The 20830-nt window shown below is 43.8% G+C and overlaps 1 protein-coding gene across 6 annotated transcripts in view; it reads left to right on the top strand.

Annotated features, from left to right (window-relative positions):
• Positions 1–20830, top strand: part of Kansl3 (KAT8 regulatory NSL complex subunit 3) — a 35922-nt gene that overhangs the window by 2117 nt on the left and 12975 nt on the right. For 4 of the 6 annotated variants that reach the window (XM_021175293.2, XM_021175288.1, XM_021175281.2 and 1 more), the window contains 12 exons: positions 1621–1791; positions 9732–9822; positions 9967–10152; positions 13553–13684; positions 14128–14244; positions 14470–14571; positions 14678–14749; positions 16270–16344; positions 16479–16636; positions 18823–18886; positions 19277–19477; positions 19614–19770. In XM_021175293.2, the coding sequence (XP_021030952.1) occupies positions 1621–1791; positions 9732–9822; positions 9967–10152; positions 13553–13684; positions 14128–14244; positions 14470–14571; positions 14678–14749; positions 16270–16344; positions 16479–16636; positions 18823–18886; positions 19277–19477; positions 19614–19770 (1526 nt within the window). The remainder of the gene's footprint in view (positions 1–1620; positions 1792–9731; positions 9823–9966; positions 10153–13552; positions 13685–14127; positions 14245–14469; positions 14572–14677; positions 14750–16269; positions 16345–16478; positions 16637–18822; positions 18887–19276; positions 19478–19613; positions 19771–20830) is intronic. The other 2 variants (XM_021175311.3, XM_021175304.3) reach the window with 1 other exon arrangement.

The following is a 20830-nucleotide window of genomic DNA, read 5'->3' as shown; positions in this document are numbered from 1 at the left end:
GGATGAAAGGCGTGCGCCACCATGTCCGGCTTACAAATTTTAAGATAGGAGATTTTGTGTTTGTTTTGACTTCATGTTTAATCTTTCCTCAAGCACAGATTATTTTTGTTTTGGTGGGAGTTGAGATCTTGTATTTGGGTTCTATACACACAGACACACACACCCCTCCCTCTCTCTCTCTCTCTCTCTCTCTCTCTCTCTCTCTCTCTTTCTCTCTCTCTCTCTCTCTCTCCCCAATAAGTAGTATGAACTCTGATCTTCCTGCTTGCACCTCTCAGGTGCTCAGATTATAGATTTGTGTTACCTCCATCACTTGGGTCTTACTGTGTACCCCTGGCTGGCTTTGAGCTTGCTGTGTAGTTCAGGTTGGCAGCCTCCCTACGTTCCGATTGCAGTCACTGCTGTGGCTTAGAATAATAGTTTGCTTATTTGAGATAGGGTTTCTCTATGTAGCTCTGGCCATCCTGGCACTCTCTATGTAGACCAGGCTGGCTCACAGATCTGTCTGCTTCTGCCTCCCAAGTGCAGACCTGTAATACCCCCCAGCTCAGAGGAGTTTTTCTTTCCTAATGATAGTAACAGGTTTTTGGCTTTCAGTTTCCTCAACGTCCATGAGCCGTGACTTTAGGTGAACATTCTAGCATAATCCTAATCCTTCTGGTCTGGGGATAACTGAAAACCGCCTTTAAGTAGAATTTGAATTTTTTTTTTAACTATATAAAACTTCCTGCTTTGTGTTTGTATCTTAATGACTTTTTATTTTTGATGAGAATCAGTGATTTAGGAACCAAATTACTGTACTGGAAATTTTATTTTATTTTTAATTGTATTTATGAGTGTGGTATGTTCATCGAATACCAGTGTCCTCAGAGGTTAGAGTTATCAGATCTCCCTGGAGCTAGAATTAGACAGTTGTGTCACTCACCCCACATGGGTGCTAGGAATCAAACTTGGGTTTTCTACAAGAACATCAAATGCTCTTAACTGCTGAACCATCTTTCCAGCCCTTAGGAACTGAATTTTAAAATTGTTTTATTTTTGTATAGCTGCATTTTTAAAAGTCTTTGGAGCCAAGTGTGATAACTCATGCCTATAATCCCAGCACTTGGTGAGGCTGAGGCAAGAGCAGAGTCAAGAGGTTAGGGCTAGGAGCTGGAGAGAGATGTGTCAGCAATTAAGATCATACACTGCTCCTGTAGAGGACCCAAATCCAGCTCACAACACCCATGTCAGATGTCTCTGGCCTCTGTGGACACCGGAGCTCACGTGTGCATACCCACATATATTTAAAATCTTAAACTGTAACGGCTGAGTTCAAAGCTAGCCTGGGCAACATAGTTCCAGGCCAGGATGAAACTTTAAGGAAAAAAAAAACCAAAAAACCCAAAGCCACAGAAAGTGTAATAACCTTGCCTTTCCCAGGCACACAGCAGGGAGAGGAGAGAGCTAGATGAGAGGATGTCATGAGTGTGGATCAGAGTTTTCATGTGGCTATGAAAGTCATTTAAAGCTAATCATGTTCATTAGACATGTTTTAAGCCTTGGCAACCAGCTGATGGTTAAGCATCTGTGTTGTGTGAAGTGTGTGTGGCTTGGTCCTATTTCCTCACCTGTTTACAGTGAGTCAGACGCTCCAATAGATGTGGAGACGGTCACGGCAACTCCTGTTCCACTTTATGACAATCAGAAGGCAAGAAGTGTGATGAACGAGTGTGAACGGCACGTGATCTTCGCCAGGACAGATGCAGATGCTCCTCCTCCGCCAGAAGACTGGGAAGAGCATGTCAACAGGTAGGCCAGTCCGGGATAGATTGGCCAATTTGCAGCTAATGTTAGTACTTGATAATTCTGTAGTATCATTGTCATTGAAATGTTGACTAGAGCTCATCTCATTTCCCTTACGGCCCTGCAGTGGGGATGTCTCCGCTCACTGCCGTGCAGCACATAGTAGGAGGGTTACAATGAACTGCCTCACTCACTGTCCTAACTCTAGCACACTGACCAACATACACAGTGGCAGATGTCTACAGTTGCAGCGCCGTGGAAGGCCTAGGCAGGAGGAGGACTTGAACTTACGATGAGTGTGGTCAGCACAGTGGTGAAGCTTTAATCTTTTTACAACAAGGAGTGGTTGGGGATGTTGCACAGTGGTAAAGCCTTTTCCTGGCATGTGTGAGGCCCCAACACCACAAAACCGTATAATTCAGAGCCACCCAAACTCCCTAAAAAACTAAACTTATGTTTGCATTGATATGATATGATCTACAGTTAAGATAATAAATGTTTTGGAATCGTATGTAAAGTCAATAGCTTGAATTGCTTTAAAATATAGTTTTGCAAGGTTCCAGGTATAGCTCCATGACAGAACTTAATTTTCAAAAATGATGAGAGGGACTAGAGAGATGGTTCAGGGGGGGGATGCTTCTGGCCTTCTTGGGCACCTGTATGCACATACCTACACGTGTGTACACACACACACATAATAATAATAATAATAATAATAATAATAGGGGGCTGGTGAGATGGCTCAGTGGGTAAGAGCACCCGACTGCTCTTCCGAAGGTCCAGAGTTCAAATCCCAGCAACCACATGGTGGCTCACAACCATCCGTAACGAGATCTGGCGCCCTCTTCTGGAGTGTCTGAAGACAGCTACAGTGTACTTACATATAATAAATAAATCTTTTAAAAAAATAATAATGATAATAATAATAATAATAATGATAATAATAAATACAACTTTTTAAAGTGTGGGAAACAGGGCCTGGAGAGATGGCTCAGTTGTTAAGGGCACTGGCTGCTCTTTGAGAGGACCCGATTAAATTCCCAGTACCCACATGGCAGCTCAGACCTGTCTGTGACTACAGTTTATACATTATAGGGCTTCTGACAAGCTAACACAGACATCCATGCAGGCAAAACACCAATGAACAAAAGATAAAAATGATATATCAAAAAAACATGAGGGATAAATGTATGAGAATTGAAGTACTTTTTAAAATTAGTTAACCCTTGGTTATGATTGAGAGGTCTGGGAGCTAGTCATTGGACTTAATAGTACATAACAATGCCTTCCTTTAGTCACTCCTTTTAAAAGATACATTTTATATTACTGTATGTATATCTATGATAGTATGCCAGTGTATGCCACATGTGTGTCTTGGAAGCCAGAAAGGTTGTTGGACCCTCTGGATCTGCTGGTACTTGTGAGTTATCTGATGTGGATGCTGGGTACTGACTCTAGTCCTCTTGAGAGCAGCAAGTGCTCACAACTGTTGAACTGTCTTTACCCCCTTTATTGATTTCTTTTTGAGGCAGGGTCTCTGGTGTAACATAGGCCCACCTCACACTCCCTATTAGCTAGGGTTGACCTTGAACTCGTATCCTTGTGCTGGGATTATAGGTGTGTGTCACTCCCATGCCTTTCTTTTATTTATTTTTATGCATTGTTTTACTGTTAGAGCCAAGGCTTGTGCCATCATGCATGGTCACTAGTTTGTTAATTTATAAGGAGAGATAAAACCACAAGGCAGAAGAGACACTGGAGTGCTTGGCCAGAGTGTCCGTTCCGGGTAGAGAATCCAGAGAAGCTATTTTGTTCCATTGCGGTGGGTGAGTAGAGTGTCTACAGAAGAAAGATGGGCAAACCGAGTAGACTAGGGTGCCTTCACCTGTGGTCTCTAGAGTGAGCCCTCATCCTTCTGTTAGGCCCACTGCACACTGATTTGCAGTAGCAGCCCTTCAGCTATCTCTTTGGGTAGGTCATGATTGCAGATAGCTGATTCTATTATTTGTTAGCGTAATACTATCTTAATTTAAGAGGTTGGTGGTGCCGGGCGGTGGTAGCGCACGCCTTTAATCCAGTACTTGGAAGGCAGAGACAGGCGGATTTCTGAGTTCGAGGCCAGCCTGGTCTACACAGTGAGTTCCGGGATAGCCAAGGCTATACAGAGAAACCCTGTCTCGAAAAACAAAACAAAACAAAAACAAGAGGTTGGTGGTGTTGTATAGCTTGTTTGGAAGTTGCCTCTGCTGTGATTCCAATCTTCTTATTGCCCTCTTTCCCTTGATTGCTAAATTGCTGCTTCCTTTCTTTCTGCATAGGGCATTACAGGTTTCCACACTGAGAATATGGACGCCTCTGTAGGACAGATCCCTAGACTCTAGATATTTATCTTTAGAGAGAGACTACTGAGTGGCTTGTATCTTTAGAGTAAGAAACTTCCATTCTTTGTTAGAGCCCTTTCCTTTGCCTCTTCTACTCAGTAGAACCTCGTTCGTTCTGTGTGTAGGAAACAAAATCAGTTACTACCACCCAATCCTAGTCTTCTCTAATGAGAGTGGATACTGTATGAAATGGTTTTTGCCTCCTGGAGCCTGAGATTAAAAGATATGTGCCACCACCACCCAGCCAGATGATGTTTAAAACATCTAATATTTTAGTTTGAAAACAATCTAGTATTGAAAAGTAGGCTGTCTTATCTTAGAAATGAGAACTTTAGAATTTCAACCAAAAGCCTTCCCAGTGTCCTTTTCTGAATTTTGTATATAACTGTATACTATTCTGTGAGTGTGTACACACACACACACACACACACACACACACACGTGCGCGCGCACGCACGCATATACACACAGACACACACATATATACTCTATATACACATACTCTATAGTAAAGAAGTTAGCTGGCTGGATGTACATACACACATATGTTATATGACTGCTGGCTGGATGTACATACACACGTTATATGACATATATATATATATATATATCAGGTTGAATGTTTGATATTTCAAGTCTAAGAGCTTTGAGTTGTTTTCTTTCATTCCTTACCTCTTGCCCATTTTCTTTTTGCCTTTTTAATTCTTTACTTTCTTAATTGTGTGACTTAATTAAGCTTTTCTGATATCTTTTTTTTTTTTTTTTTTTTTGGTTTTTCGAGACAGGGTTTCTCTGTGTAGCCTTGGCTGTCCTGGAACTCACTTTGTAGACCAGGCTGGCCTCGAACTCAGAAATCCGCCTGCCTCTGCCTCCCGAGTGGTGGGATTAAAGGCGTGCGCCACCACGCCCGGCTTTCTGATATCTTTTGTCATATCCTGTTTGACTTTCACTTAAAACTTTCCTATAGGTTGGGCATGGTGTGTACACCTTGATTTCCAGTGGGTGGGAGGCAGAGTCAGTAGGATTTCTGAGTTTGAAGCCATCCTGGTCTACCTAGTAAGTTCCAGGATAGCCAGGGCTATTTAGAGAGACCTTGTGTCACAAAAACTAAAATAAAGAAAGAAAAATAAGATTTAAAAAATTCCATTAGACAGGGGTAGTGAGATGGCATTGGCAGAACACAAGCCTGGTCCGAGGCCGATGGCCTGAGCTCAGTTGCTGGAGCCCATGTACGGGACAAGGAGAGAAGTCACTCCACAAACTTGACCTCATAAGTGCCATGGCATGTGGCATGTGCCCCTCCTAAATACATCACACGCTCCCATTCACGCACATGCAGTTTTTTAAAAATATTTTTTCTTTTAAATCTGGGGTCGGAGAGATGGTTCAGCAGTTAAGAGTCTTGCCAGATTTCTGTTTCCAGTATTCCTGTGGTGGTTTACAACCACTCTAACCCTGTTTCAGGGGACTGAGTGCCCTTTTCTGGTCTCTGGGTATCAGACATGCACATACATACATAAAAGCAAAAACATTCATACACATAAAATGAAATCTTTTAAATTCTTTTTGACATTTTTGTATTGAATCAGTCTCCCTTGGAACAGAGTCAGGAAATTAATAATTACCTTTGAAAATACTAGGTTTGCTGGCTTTGTGGGATATGTCTGTAATCCTAGCCTTTGGGAAATAGAGATAGGAGGATCCAAATTTGAGGCCAGTGTGGGTTACATGGTGAGACCTTGTCTCTTCAAAAAGAAAAAAGGAAAAAAAGAGTTAGGCTTTCTAGGGCCAGTGTGCTCTTTTGCTTTCTTCAACTAGGCCGAGCCTGAGGTCAGCGTATATCATTCCAATGATAGACCAAGGAAGACAAAAGATTGATGTCACCTATGAAATAAGAAAATGTGTTTCTGCAATTGTGAAAAGTAGAGTCAGGCCCAAGGGGCGGGGCTGTTGACTCACACAGTTCCCATCAGCTCCTAAATGATATCTTTAGCATGCTCTTTATCTTAATATTGGGTTAGATCTTTCCCCCTGCCCGTTTAATTTTTTAGCCTCCCACAAAGCTGACAATGCATAGAACACATCTCCGTTCTTGGGTCACTTGGTTGTGTGCACAGCAACAACCCTAAGAATTCTTTCCTGAGCTTTTAGATGCAAAATTTGTGGCTTTCAAATTTAATTTCATGTGTTGTTGCAGTCGTTTATAAGTAGATTTTTTTTTAATGGATGTAAATTTTAATTATAAGATGAGAGTATGAACAGAACATTTAAAATCTCAATCATATCATTGCAAGAAACAGATCCATCCTTAAAGTTATTTTATGAAAAACTTAAGTCAGACAGTTTGTTCATTATGGGAGTTAAATCATGTTTAAAAAAAGAGTCTGGCTATAAAACCAGTTTCTCTCCCGAAATAACCATATAAAACAACATAACAGGCTAAATAGATTTTGACTTTTTTGTTCAGATCATATTTTTTCCTCATGTCATTTTGATTTCATAGTGAAATAGAGTTTTAAAAACGAGTAGGGAAGGACTGAAGAGAGGCTCAGAGTGTGGATCCTTAGCATCTGTGTAAAGAAAGCTGGGCAAAGTGACACATGTCTGTGACCCCAGGTTTGGAGAAGGAGGAAATGGGAATCCTTGGAACTTCCTGGCCGACCATTTAGTCAAGCATGGAGTACCAGGGTCAGTGAGAGACTGTTAAAAAAAAATAATACGGAGAAAGAGAAGACACCCAAACTCAACCACCGGCTTTCACACTTGAACACCCCACTCACATGCATAAGCATGTATATATCACATACACAGAGATAATAATCTTAGTGCTTACAAATAGGATAGAATTTATCTGGGTGGTGCTGGCACACCTTTAATCTCAGTTCTCGGAGGCAGAGGCAGAGGCAGAGGCAGATGGATCTCTTTTAGAAGCCAGCCTGGTCTAGTGAATTCCTGTACAGCCAGGGCTACACAGAGAAACCCTATCTTGAAAAACCAAATCAAACAAAAGCAGGGTAGAATTTAACTAGTGATTAAAAACTAAGAAGTACATTAAAATGGCACTGTATCTGTCTCTGGAAAGCCTTTTCTATTCTGTTTGTGAACATCCTGTTTCTTCCTACTGCTACATATGCACAACTCAAGCCCACCTGAGAATCACTGTTTATGGAGAGAGGCTGCTAGGGTAAATATGCTGTGCATTTCAGTAATGTGAAGAAAGGGAGAGTATGAACCAAAGGGCTAGAGACCAACAAGCCTTCCTAGCCAAGTGCAGTCAAGGTTTTCCATCTATTTCCAAAATCAAAGTCTCTTACAATAGACATGATTCTGATGAAGTCATAGGAGTCAGGCCAAGAGAACTAGGGGAAAAGAAAAAAACACAATCTAGAAATGTAAACCTGCTTCTAGTTCCCTCCACAGTATCACAAGAGAGCGAGTAGCTTTGGGAACTAGGGCATTTATTTATCTGTAGCAAGGACAGCTTTACAGATAGATGGAAGGCACTGGTAGCAGGGTGTGATGCCGCAGGTCTGTAATTCCAGCATTCAGGAGCCAGAAAGAAGCAGGAGGCTCATGAGCTTGGCGTGAGCCTTGGTTACATAGCAGATTCAAAAGAGTAAGGTTTGGAGATGGACTTGGTTAGATTTGATCCTGAGGGAAATGAAGGCATTGCTGGAGAGGGATTGCTTGGTTTTTTTTCTCTAAACCTAGGTTGCTCTCATTATTGTTCATAGCTAAACCTGAAGTTTAAATAATGTAGAGATCATCTAGTCCATGTCTGTTTTTTTAGACGGGGAAGACTCGGGGTACATAGCCGGCTCCTTATTACAGAGTAGAATAACATCCTGCCTCTTGGTTAGGCTTTTCCTGGACCATGTAAATTGCATGGTAGGTGGAGATTTTTTATTTTACACAGAGAAAGGGAGTTTCTAGTAAATATTAGCTTGTTCCTGGGGAACCAGGTAGTTGAACAGAGTAAATTAAAAGGGTAATTTGTCCTTCATCTGTGTATTCACTGGGCCATGATACCAGTAGTTATAGACCTGTAGAAGTCTCTTGTTGAGTAAGGTCAGGTGTGATGGAAAGTTGCTCATCTTCTGTGAGATAAGAAGTAGAGGCTGTTGACACTGTTTTGAGCAGCTTCTCTGCAGCGTGGTCATGGTGTGTTCCTGTTGCATAGTGTGTGGGAACGGGATGGACTGAGCTGTTCTGAACACTTAGCGTGTGTGCAATCACTATGTCCATTCAGCAGTGTTTTAACTCCTCAGTGTATGTCAGGCACCTGTTGCATGTACTGGGGATATAGCAGTAAAACACAACCTTAGAAATCTTGGCTTTCTTGGCTTTTGCATTCTAACAAAGGGAGTCAAGCACATAGAATGGCTAGAATATGAGGTGGAGCTATAGAATATATATAAATGGAGCTAGAGAATCCCAGGGTGGGCTAAGAGAGATCAAGGAAGCCTCAGTAGAAGGTGGTATTTAACAGTGGTGTGAAGGAAAGGAAAGACGGCATTACTGTGTCCGTTCAGGGAGTGAATGAGAAGGGTCCAGGTTAGGGCTGTACTTGGTGCCCGCGGGACTATGTAGGAGAATGGAGGTGTTGATCAGGGATAGAAGAGCACAGGGAGCTAAGCTGAGTGACAGTCATTAGAGGCTGAGACTGGGGAGATCCAGGGTCCATAAGGCTTGTGTTTATACAGGTGGAGGCCTGAGTTTATCTGATATTTTGCTGTAGCCTCTATTTTTTGATATAGACTCTCACTGAACCTAGAGCTTGCTGGTTGATTAGGTGGGCTGGGGAGCAAACCCCTGAGATCCTTCTTTCTCTACCCACCCCTCCACCCCAGCACTGAGTTACAGATTCGTGTCCCCATACCCAGCTATGTTGGCAGTGAAGTGGGGCTGAGAACAGTAGAATAAACTTGTGATTGCAGTTTACAGCCGGGCTTAGAAGCTGTCAGTAAGGAAGACAGATGTTTGTATGTCTTAATGTGCTAGGATAAGAAAATATTAATATTATTTCAGTAATTTTGTTACAAAAAAAGGCAAAAACCATGGAAAAGGAATTGTATTGGGGACAATGTTGAGGCAATGGAGAATTGTTACAATTCTGTTACATCTTTGCTCTTCAAACTGGTTCAGACCTTACATTCAAATGCACGCTGATCAACTGTTGTGGCATGTGTTGTAATCCCAGCACTGTGGAGGCTGAGGCAGAAGAAGAGTTTAGAGTTTGAGTACAGTTTAAAGTGAGACCGTACTGGAAATAAATAGAACTGAAACTTGTCTTTTGTTACTAATATGATTATTTTAGCCACCAGGTAAATAAATAGCTTTTGAGCACTGAAAAAAAAACTCCAAGTCATTTGTTGTGACTTGCGGTGTATGGTAAGGCGATTCATTGGCGGAATTGGGACAAAAAGCTAAAGTTCATGCTTTAGCTTAGTGGCCTTAGACTTTTTGTAATGAGAACAAAAATATGACAGTATCTCTTTATATGGTGGACATACATGGGAAATGTCCTCAGGGTTGCATTTTAATTCCTCGGAGTTTCTGTTATAGGACTGGCTGGACAGTGGCTCAGAATAAGCTATTTAACAAGATTCTCAAAGCCCTGCAGTCTGACCGGCTTGCACGATTGGCCAATGAAGGGGTAAGACATTGGAAGTCTGTCTATAGTTGACTCTCTTAGTTTTGGCCTCGGGGGTTGTTGTGTCCTGTGTGCTCTCTCCCCTCAGCCCCCAGCTTGCTCACGGAGTGTAACTCTTGTTTTATTCTTTTTGTGAACACCTTTCAGGCTTGCAATGAGCCTGTGCTGCGTCGCGTGGCTGTGGACAAGTGTGCAAGGAGGGTGCGGCAGGCGCTGGCAAGTGTCAGCTGGGATACCAAGCTGATCCAGTGGCTGCACACCACCCTTGTGGAGACCCTGAGCCTGCCCATGCTGGCTGCTTACTTGGATGCCTTGCAGACACTGAAAGGGAAGGTAAGGCTGTGGTTGGTTTGCCCTAGTGGCAGCAGCCAGTGTTTGCTGTGAGTTCAGGGGGTTTGCACAAGGCCCTGTGACTAGGACAGCACGGAGGCTAACAATTTGGCTATTATAATGGAAAAGGGGATCATTTTCCCCTTTATTTGGTATAAATTTCTTCAGTCGTGCTTTTTTTTTTTTTTTTGGATAAAGTGTGGCATCTGAAAACCAGAATACATAATTTCCCCTCTATAGCCTTGCAGTTCTTATTTTGGGTCATCGCTGACTTGAACTGTGGTGGAAGAGATGAGGGTGAACAGAGGAGGACCAAGGGTACCTTCTGAGTTAACTCTCCTCATGAAGAGATGGACTGTAGGCTGAGTATGGTGCTACACACCTTTAATCTCAGAACTGTACAGGCAGAGGCAGGTATATCTGCTCTATCACTTGGAGCTTGGTCTACACTGCAAGTTCATTGTAGGGCTTGAGTTAGTGAGTGAGGTGGAGTTCTTGACACATAAGCCAGCATATGGGAAGTCCACAGCCCACACACAGTAACCACCGAGGATTATGTAAGTGGCCCTCATAGGGGTTTGAGGAGTGTGTGCTTTGTTCCAGCACAAGCAGGTCTTGATTCTGAATTCAGTTTTTCACTTTCCTTTTCTTTCCCATGGTGCTAGTGGGGTAGAGCCCAGGTCCTTATATCTGCTCTGCCAGATGTTCACAGAGTTACGTCCTTCTGGTTTCATTGTTTCTTTTATTTATTTATTTATTTATTTATTTATTTATTTATTTATTATATGTAAGTACACTGTAGCTGTCCTCAGACACTCCAGAAGAGGGAGTCAGATCCTGTTACAGATGGTTGTGAGCCACCATGTGGTTGCTGGGATTTGAACTCCTGACCTTCGGAAGAGCAGTCGGGTGCTCTTACCCACTGAGCCATCTCACCAGCCCGGTTTCATTGTTTCTTAATCTTAATTTTTTTGAAGTTAGAAAATGCTGTGTTCATGAGAAAGCTGAAGAAAACTGGTTGTGTGCCAGTATAAAAGAGAACTTAGAGCTAGATACAATGGTTAATGTGTGGTAGGATATTTGGCCTCAGTTTTTCTTTACCTGATATTTACCTTGCATGGGAGGAGCAACTAGAAGTTTATCTGGTGGAGAGCGTGCTATGGCAGAGTGCTGGTAGTACCCAGGGCAGGGGTAGCCCTGCCTGCCACACTTGCCATCACCAGGATTTAGAAGGAATTCCCTTGCTTGAAGGGACAAGGCTGCAACTACTTTTGTGTAAGTTTCTGTGTGAATGAGGTGATCGATATTTTGAGCGTGGTAGACCCCTTTCGTGTGCACAGCTAGTGCTCCCTGGACATACTGCTGGAGTCCAGTGTGGGCTAGCTGAAATGGCATGGCTGTGCCTGGTACACTAGCCAGTAAGCACATTGAATGTTAGGTACCTTCTGCCCTAGGCGTGCTCTCTCCATTGGTAGCTCCTCTACCACCAGACTTACAGCTGTTAGTGAGCATGGGTTGTTTTGCTTTAAAATACGTGCTAGGCTTTAGACAGCACCTGGCTGCTCTTTTCCCTCCTAGCAGAGAAGGGACAGCAATCTCAGGGTCTTCTTTTTTTGTTGAGACAGAAGCATACAGGGCTGAAAAGGCCATAAAGCTTGGTCTTAGGTGGAAGTCAGTTACTGATGGCTTTTTTCATGTTGACAGTGAGCCTCGGGGCTTTTCAGTTTCCTGCGTAGACTGCTGCCTGGAAAGATTTCTAAGCAACCTCAGTGATTAGAGGGAGTTATAAAGAAAGGCCAGTTGTGGGGGGTGAGCATTTGTCACTGCGTACTCCTTCTGCCTCGCTGGAATCTGGGATTTCAGTCTACTTGGGTCTGGAATAAACCCCACAACATGTGCTTGCTTTTTGTTGTTTTGAGAGTAGGTCTCACTGGGTAACCCTGTCTGGCCTAGAACTAGCTTTGTTGACCAGACAGCCTTGAACTTTGTTTAATTCTCCAACCTCTGCTCCCCAAACTCTGGGATTATGGGAATGGGCTACCATACCCAGCCTGGGCTACCATACCCAGCTGTGCCTTTGGTTTATAGCTCATACCTCATCTCACGATAGAGTCCTGCCTCTCCTAGGCCTGCGTCACCTTATAAATTGGTGCTTCAGATGTGACTTCTTGCTCACTTTCCCTGCTCTGTTGGATGGCACTATCACCAGTTAGTGCTTTCTGTGTTGTCATCGCCCCCCACCACCACCCCCAACTTGGTTTGTCTTTCTCATCCTTTGAGAGAAAATCCCTCTGCAGGATTAGCTTGGTGCTTTGTAAGGCACTGAGTGCATTGAGGCAGTCTAGATGTGCACAGTCTCACGCACAGCTCCTCTCGGTGTCTTTTCTCCCTTTGTTGTTTACTTACTTACTTTTTTGAGACAGGGTTTTCCTTTTCTGGCCTTGAATTAGATACCCTCCTGCTTCAGCTTCCTGAGTGCTGGACCCAGATTTCAAATCTTCTTAAACTTACTTATCTGAAGCATATTTATATGAAGGACAGAGAGGGATTTCAAGTAACATACCACATTGTTCATTTTATTTTAGTTATTTTGTGTGCTAGAGATTAAACCCAGGGCTTTGCAAATCTTAGATAAGAGCTACTCCCAGCTTCAAATCAGTCTTTCTGACTGCATGTTTTTCTCCCTCTCTCTCTCTCCCCCTCTCCCTCCCATCCTCCTCCCTCTCCCTTTGCCTTTGCAGTTTTATGCCTGCCTCACACCATATTCTCTTGTCTGAGAAAACTCCTTTGAAATTCCCCTGAAAATGCTCACGCTTAAAACCTCTCCTTTCTTCCTTGAGATTGTTTTGACTTCTCTGTGGGTATTGTGGAATTTATGAAGATAATTCTTTGCAGTATAAGCATCAGCATGTCTGAAACCTATATTTAGTGAGGTCACTTTTTTGGGGGATAGTTAGTTAAAAACAGGATATGATATAAAGCAAAATATACATAATATAGTAGGATATATTTGGGGGAACAATAACAGGGTTCATTATGCATGTCTCATCTTGAAGACTATTTGTCTGTTGAAGCAGTGTCTTTTTTATCCCGTGCTCTGCAGTGTTCCACCCCACAACCACCATAGCTGAGGTTGGTTTCTGTGTCTTCTGATGTGAGAAAGTACCTGAAGTACAGTCATGAGGGAAAAGGATGGCAGAATGAACCCCACCAGATTGCCTTCCAGAGGATCAGCGCTGCTTTGCTTCCACAGGAGTGCACTCTCTGGCTGTGGACTCATTTGTGATTTGTGGCTGTGCATAAGAGCTAGGAGCGCAGTGGGATTCTTCATGCAGCTGGTTGCAGCTGAAGGGAAGGTTTCTCACTTCACACTGGAAACATCTTTGCTCTTCCTTCTTCGTAGATCCCAACTTTGATAGACCGGATGCTTGTGTCGTCCAACACCAAAACTGGGGCTGCAGGAGCAGAGGCCTTGTCACTTCTCCTCAAGAGGCCCTGGGACCCTGCTGTTGGTGTGCTTTCACATAACAAACCAGTAAGTTGGTTGTTCAGCCTTGGCTTAACATCAGCAGCCTTTAAGTGCACATAAAATGTTCAGACTGAGCCTTTAGAGGCTTGGCAAGAGGTGATAAGTGGCTCCACTTTTCTTATTAATAGCTTGGGTTCTTTGTAAAGATTTGTTTTAAAGTGTGTGTGCACTCGCATGTGAGTGCAGATGCTCCTGTGCGCGTGGAGGTCAGAAGAGGGTTCGCATTCCCTGGGTGAGTTACAGGCATTTGTGAGCCACTTGATACGGGTGCTGAGAACTGCTGTCAGCTTCCCTGGAAGCACAGTCTGTGCTCTTAACTGCTTGAGCCATCCCTCCAGTCATAAGCAAAGGACCAGTGCTTGGTGCAGGAAGTGTTTGCTACAGTTGTTGCGGGCTTATAGATGAACATGTCTCACTCAGTGGTTCTGGATGGGATTCTGTCTCCTCAGAGCAAACTCCCTGGTTCTCCTTTGATTCTCATCGTCTCCTCTGGTCCCTCCAGCTCTGTGTTCCCTGCCTCACGCCGCCACCGCTTCTGGCAGTCTCAGCTCTCCTGCTTAGGCAAGGTAATTGTAAGGGCAAGAGGAATTCTGGGTAGGAATGTGTATAGTCTTGGAGGATTAAAGAGAAGAGTGTGGGGGAGGGGTTGAGTTTGTTAAACACAAATGTGGTTCATTCCCCTAACTCTGATTTTAGCATTAAGTGTCACATGTCTAAGGGATTTGGGATATCAAGCAGAATCGAGATTTGAACCTTGGCACTCCTGGCACAGATGCTCTGTCTCCCTTTAGGTCATCCCTGTAGCTACCCATCTACTGAACAATGGCAGTGGGGTAGGAGTTCTGCAGTGCCTCGAACACATGATTGGGGCCGTGAGAAGCAAAGTGCTAGAGGTGAGAATGCCTGGGTTTAGTTGGCTGAGACGTACCCCGTATGTGATTGTTCTGTGCCAGGGAGTCTCCCATCTTACTTACTGTCTTTTTTTCTCTTGCCACAAAGATTCACAGCCATTTCCCACACAAACCCATCATCTTGATTGGATGGAATACAGGAGCTTTGGTGGCCTGTCATGTAAGTAGTTCCTGACGTATTTGGAGGTTACTGAGAACCTGAAGGTGGTTCTGGGAGCCTTTCTTACTTTGAGATCTCCCTTGTTTGTCTTAGTCCTAGGTAGTCTGCACGGGAAGCTACTACATTTACACTGTGGAGGACAGTCTTAGTTTTGGATGACATTACAGAAATGTTACAGTAGGAAGGAGGGAGTAGTAGATAAACTCGTTGATCTCTTCGCCCAGCTTTTTCAGTGATCAGCTCATAGTCAGGCTTGCTTGTTCTATTCCTGCCCACCTTCTCTGTGCTCCGGATTATTTTGACGAAACCTCCAAAGTGTAATGGCACATGCTTGTGATGTCAGCTCTGGGGCCTGAGGCCTGAAGGTTGCCCTGAGTTTCAGGCTACCTTGAACTATATAAGTTCTAGGCTACTCCATTTTTTTCATTTTTTTTTTTTTTTTTTCCAAGACAGGGTTTCTCTGTGTAGCCCTGGCTGTCCTGGAACTCACTCTGTAGACCAGGCTGGCCTCGAACTCAGAAATCCGCCTGCCTCTGCCTCCCAAGATAAACTCGTTGATCTCATGCTGGGATTAAAGGCATGCGCCACCACTGCCCACTGGCTTTACTCCAAACTTCTTAAGAGAAGAAAACTAAACAGTCTTAAAAGTTTCAAATCTGTATTTCATTTATATATGACAGAGCATGTATCTCGGGGGGGGGGGTCCTTTTCGCCCCAGACTTAAATACATACTGTGATCTCTCCTTAACATTTCTTTTTTTTTTTTTTTTTTTAAGATTTATTCTGCTTAACATTTCAAATAGACACAAATTAGTTTTGAATTTGATGTTGTCTTCATGTTTGAAGAGTCCCAGTTCTTCCAACCAGTGTAGTCAAGTATGGTGTAGAGTAGCGAGAACAAGCATCTGCTACCCTCTGCACACCCACACGCCCACACGCACACGCCTGCGCCCGCCCAGGACAGACTCTCAGGCCCACATGCTTTGAGAAGCCTCAGCTGGGTGGGAGTGTCCCTTAAAACTGCTGATGAGAGATTTCTTCTTTTAAGGGACAGTGTTGGCATTTGTGTTTTTTCTGTTTGGGGTATTTCTCTGTGTGTTCTAGAGATGGAGCCCAGGGCCTTGCACATATGAGATAAGTGTGCTACTCTATCTTTCCTATATCTCCCAGCCTGGTAACATTTGTGTTCTTTTGATTATGTGTGTTCTCAATAACAAAGTCAGTAAGTAAGGGGGGGCTCTGGTCTAGATTGACTAGCAGGACTAGAGTATGACAGCTCCCATCAGACTCAGGTGTGTATGAAGGTCGTCCTATCAGGGTTCCAGTTCTCTAGGTGGTGACTGCCTGTGCTCTGTACTCTTAATCATGTATGGCTGATAAAACTGAAGGCTAGAACAAGCAAGAAAAGCTGGGACTGACTGATGGCTCTGGGCTACCCAGGCCCACCTGCATTCTGGGGAGGCTGGGGGTGTAGTGAATTTACTTATCCTAAAGCTTAATGATGCCTTTATTATGTACAGGTGTCTGTGATGGAGTACGTCACTGCTGTTGTCTGCCTTGGGTTTCCTCTGCTTACTGTGGATGGACCCAGGGGGGTAAGAGGGAGATGAAACTGCTTGGTCTTTGGCAGTGGGAGTGGAGGCAGCAGGAATGTGGAACAGTGGAGTGCATGCTGCATGGGGGTTAGGTGAGGGCCAACTGCTTACATCTAAACTACTGCCTCTTCCAGGATGTGGACGATCCCCTCCTGGACATGAAGACTCCAGTCCTCTTTGTCATTGGTCAGAATTCTCTACAGTGTCACCCTGAAGCTATGGAGGACTTCCGGGAAAAGATTCGAGCAGAAAATAGCTTGGTGGTGGTTGGGGGAGCTGATGATAATCTCAGGTGGGTCCATCTCCCGAAGGACGAGAATGTATTGGAATGTTAGAGAATGTTTATCCGTGGCCGAATAATGACAGACCAGTATGACTGAAGGAACAATTAAACTTGCATCCTATAATCCCAAAATGTATTCAGGAGGCTAAAGCAAAAGCTAGCTGGCCCTTGAACCTATTTCAAAAAACTACAGCACTAGTACAAGAAATATGAAATCTCCTCTATCCCTCACCTAGAGTTTCTTATATAAACAAAATATAACCAAATTGTCGATTTGATAGTATTGTCTAATCTAAATAACAAACCTAGATTTCATCAGTATCTCCCAAAAGAGGAGAGGAACAGAGAGAGGGAGAAAGGGAGGGAGGGGGGAGAGAACGTGAGCCCCTCTCTCCCTCCTCTCTTTCTTATTTTTTTTGAGACAGGATTTCATGTAGCCCAGACTGCACTCACATTTATAATGTAGCTGAGAATGGCCTTGAGGAGGATCTTTCTGCCCTTAGCCTCCTGAGTCTCCATGCCTAGTCTTCAGTGTTTGTTTTCTGGAACCTTGACACAGCTGAAGATGGCTGATCAGTTATAATATCGATAGTTCTTTTACATGTTTTTCCTCTGATCTATTGAAGATGTTTAGTTTTGTCAGGAATGCCACAAAGGTGACATTGCTTCTCGGTGTACTCTGTCAGAGGATACATGATTCAATTTATCTTGTTACTACTGATAATAACGTTGATCATACAGTTGGGATAGCTACTGTGGGGTTCTCCACTATGAAATTACTGTTTCCCCTTTGTAATTAGGAGTCATCTTGTGGGGAGAATATACTTTGAGATTCTTTGTCATCAGACTTTTCCTGGGGTAGGCATTTTAAAAAATTTCATTCCTTGAGGACCAGTATGAACATAGATTTACTTGTGTTAAGCCTGACTAGATACATTATAAAGTATCAATAAAGCCAAATTTTGGGAGGGATTTAAGGTAAGGTGTCTTGTGACTTTGGTCATCAAGACAGCCATTCATTAAATCTTAGGAAACATCTTTAGTTGCAGAAATTGTAATAGAATCTCTCTATGTAGCTCTGGCTATTTTGGAACTATCATTATGTAGACCAGGCTAGTCTGGAACTCACAGATCCACCTGCCTCTGCCCTGAGTTAATGCTAGAATTAATGGTGTGCACTGGTCTGTCAAGAGGAAAGATTTTGAGACTTTTGTCTTTGACATCAAACTTTTCATTACATACACCTTACATTTTTTATTTTATTTCTTTTTAAGTTTTTAATTTTGTTGTCCTGGCTGTCTTATAACTCTCTATGTAGACCAGACTGGCCTCAAATTTACTGCCTCTGCTACCTGAGTGCTGAAATTAATGGTGTATGCCACCTTACCTGGTTAAAAATTTTTGTTTGTAACTTTTGAGTTACATTTTTTTTTTTAAAAAGCAAGGTCAGTTTTTTTTTTTTTAAAGACTTATTTATTATATGTAAGTACACTGTAACTGTCTTCAGGCATTCCAGAAGAGGCTATTGGATCTCGTTATGGATGGTTATGAGCCACCATGTGGTTGCTGGGATTTGAACTCAGGACCTTTGAAAGAGCAGTTGGTGCACTTATCCACTGAGCCATCTCACCAGCCTCCTTGAGTTACATTTTTATTACTGGTTTTGTGTGCAGGTGTCCCCATGCCCTGACACTTTATGAAGGTCAGAGGATAATGTGCAGGAGTTAGTTCTCTTTTAAACCATGTAGGTCCTGAGCAACTCACATTGGAAGATCAATACGAACATAGGTAGTATTTGTATTAAATGCCATTTATTTTGGAGGGCTGGTATAGTTTTAGTAATATTGCTTTCCATTGTAAAACTTACAGGTCTGATTTTCTGTTTTCCAGGAGCATCAGCCAGAAATCAGGTTTTTGTTGCTTTTAGATAGGGTCTTACTCTGTAGGTAAAACATTTTTTACAGCTCTCTCTCTCTCTCCTTCTCCCTCTCCTCCCTCCCCCGCTCCATGTGTGTGAGAGAGTATGTGTGTGTGTGTGTGTGTGAGAGAGAGAGAGACAGAGAGAGAGAGAGAGAGAGAGACAACTCTCAGGGTCAGGTCCCTTCCACTCTAGGCTGCAGAATTTTGCACTCAGTCGTCATGCTCTGTCTGCTTGGTCATCTCACTGTTCTCACTGTTTCTTTTTTGCTTCTTAGAATAAGCAAAGCAAAGAAGAAATCAGAGGGCCTGACTCAGAGCATGGTGGACAGATGTATTCAGGTAAACAGTTTGCTCTCCTTTTTGTTGCTAGGTTTTGTCTTACTGGCAGCAGCCTTTCTCACTCTGGATCATGAAGGGTTTCCAGTAGGCTGTGTGGTAGACCTAAGTCATGGTCAAAGAAAGGAGAACAGGGAAGGAAAAAGCAAAGAAGAGGTGAACTGAGATATGGGTGGGCACTCAACAGAGTGGGGCGTGGAGTATGCCCAGAGCTTTTGCACAGGCACCTGCTGCTCTTCCCCAGGTATTGCAGCTAAGCTTGGCCTGTATGTGGCCTTGGGAGTGGAAAGAACCATCATTGGAGGATAGAGTTCTGTTTATCTTGGTGCTATCTAGGAGGGTCCTGTTCTCCAGGGGAGGACTAAGGAAGGCCTTTGCTCCTTTTCACACTAGGATGAGATTGTGGACTTCCTGACTGGAGTGCTCACTCGTGCTGAGGGTCATGTGGGCTCTGAGCCTCGGGATCAGGATGCTGAGAAGAAGAAGAAACCCCGGGACTTGGCCCGAAGAGACCTGGCCTTTGAAATTCCTGAGCGAGGCAGTCGTCCTGCTTCCCCAGCTGCCAGGCTTTCCACATCCCCCTCAGGCTCAGAGGTAGTGTGTGCAGGGAGAGGCACCTTTACTGAGGTCTTCCTTTGTGGGGATGTCTGGGAATCCCTGTAAGGGGAGATGCAGGGAGCCATGCCGAATGATGCTTGGATTCAAGTCTCTTTGTACTTTCACTACCCAGGATCTCTCCAGTGTGTCCAGCAGCCCCACCTCTAGCCCTAAGACCAAAGTGACCACAGTGACCTCTACCCAGAAATCAAGTCAGATTGGGACCTCCCAGCTGCTGAAAAGACATGTGCAGAGGACAGAAGCTGTGCTGACCCACAGACAAGCCCAAGGTACAGATGGTCTCCTGGCCCAGCAGCCCCAGTGGGGCTCTGTCCCCTGTAGCTAGTGTCATGTGGAGTTGGGAAGTATTAGCTCTGCAGCTTTTTCAGGGCAGCTTGAGAGGCTCCCATACTGCTTCTAGGTAAACTCAGGTTGAAATGAGTCCCAAGGCTATGTGGTAATAGGCATTTTGTCATTCGTCACAGCCCTCAGTGTTCTGGTGTGCTGGAGACGTTGAGCTTATAAGCTAACCGTGCGTGTGTGTGTGTGTGTGTGTGTGTGTGTGCGCGCGCGTGTGTGTGTGTGTGTGTGTGTGTGTGGTAGCCTGGCGTTTTTTCTAATTTCTAATTGAAGAAGCCGTGTATTTTGCCAACCATTCCTGGAGTCAGAGGGCTTTCCAAATGATAAGCACATGGTGACTGATTTTACTCCTCAGAATAGGCTAGCTCACCTTGCCCTTTTGATTTGGTCTTGAAGAGTTAAAGAGTTCCATGATGCGACATTTACAGATTCAGTCAGTGTTCTGCCATTAAGCTTCAGATAAGGCTGGGGAACATCACTATTGTTGAAATCAGGGTTTGGAGGGATCCAAGGGTTGTGTGAGTAAGGAGCTGTAGAAAAGAAAGAATTCAGTGAGTAAAGAAAGAAACATCAGTGGCTCTGTCCCTAATGTCTGTCTGTCCCACTCCCCTCCATCCCAACATGGTCCTCTGCTCACCACCCTTTTTACTTTTTTTTTTTAAAGATGTATTTATTATTATACATTAGTACACTGTAGCTGACTTCAGATGCACCAGAAGGTGTCAGATCTCATTATGGGTGGTTGTGAGCCACCATGTGGTTGCTGGGATTTGAACTCAGGACCTTCAGAAGAGCAGTCAGTGCTATTACTCACTGAGCCAGCCCACCCTTTTTACTTTTACTGAGGCCAAAGGCTCCATTACTTAAACTAAGGCTTCTTATGAAGTGCCACTAACAAGTGTGAGTGGGTGGGTGAAGGCAACAAAAGAGGCTGGGTACCTGCGATCTGTGTACATGCTCTGTAAGTGGTACTTGGGGCTAGTGGAATTT

Source organism: Mus caroli, unplaced genomic scaffold, assembly GCF_978045245.1.
Source record: "Mus caroli unplaced genomic scaffold, Mus_caroli_1 scaffold_1, whole genome shotgun sequence".
NCBI classification, from domain to species: Eukaryota; Metazoa; Chordata; class Mammalia; order Rodentia; family Muridae; genus Mus; species Mus caroli.
This window is presented reverse-complemented; position numbering and strand designations above follow the sequence as displayed.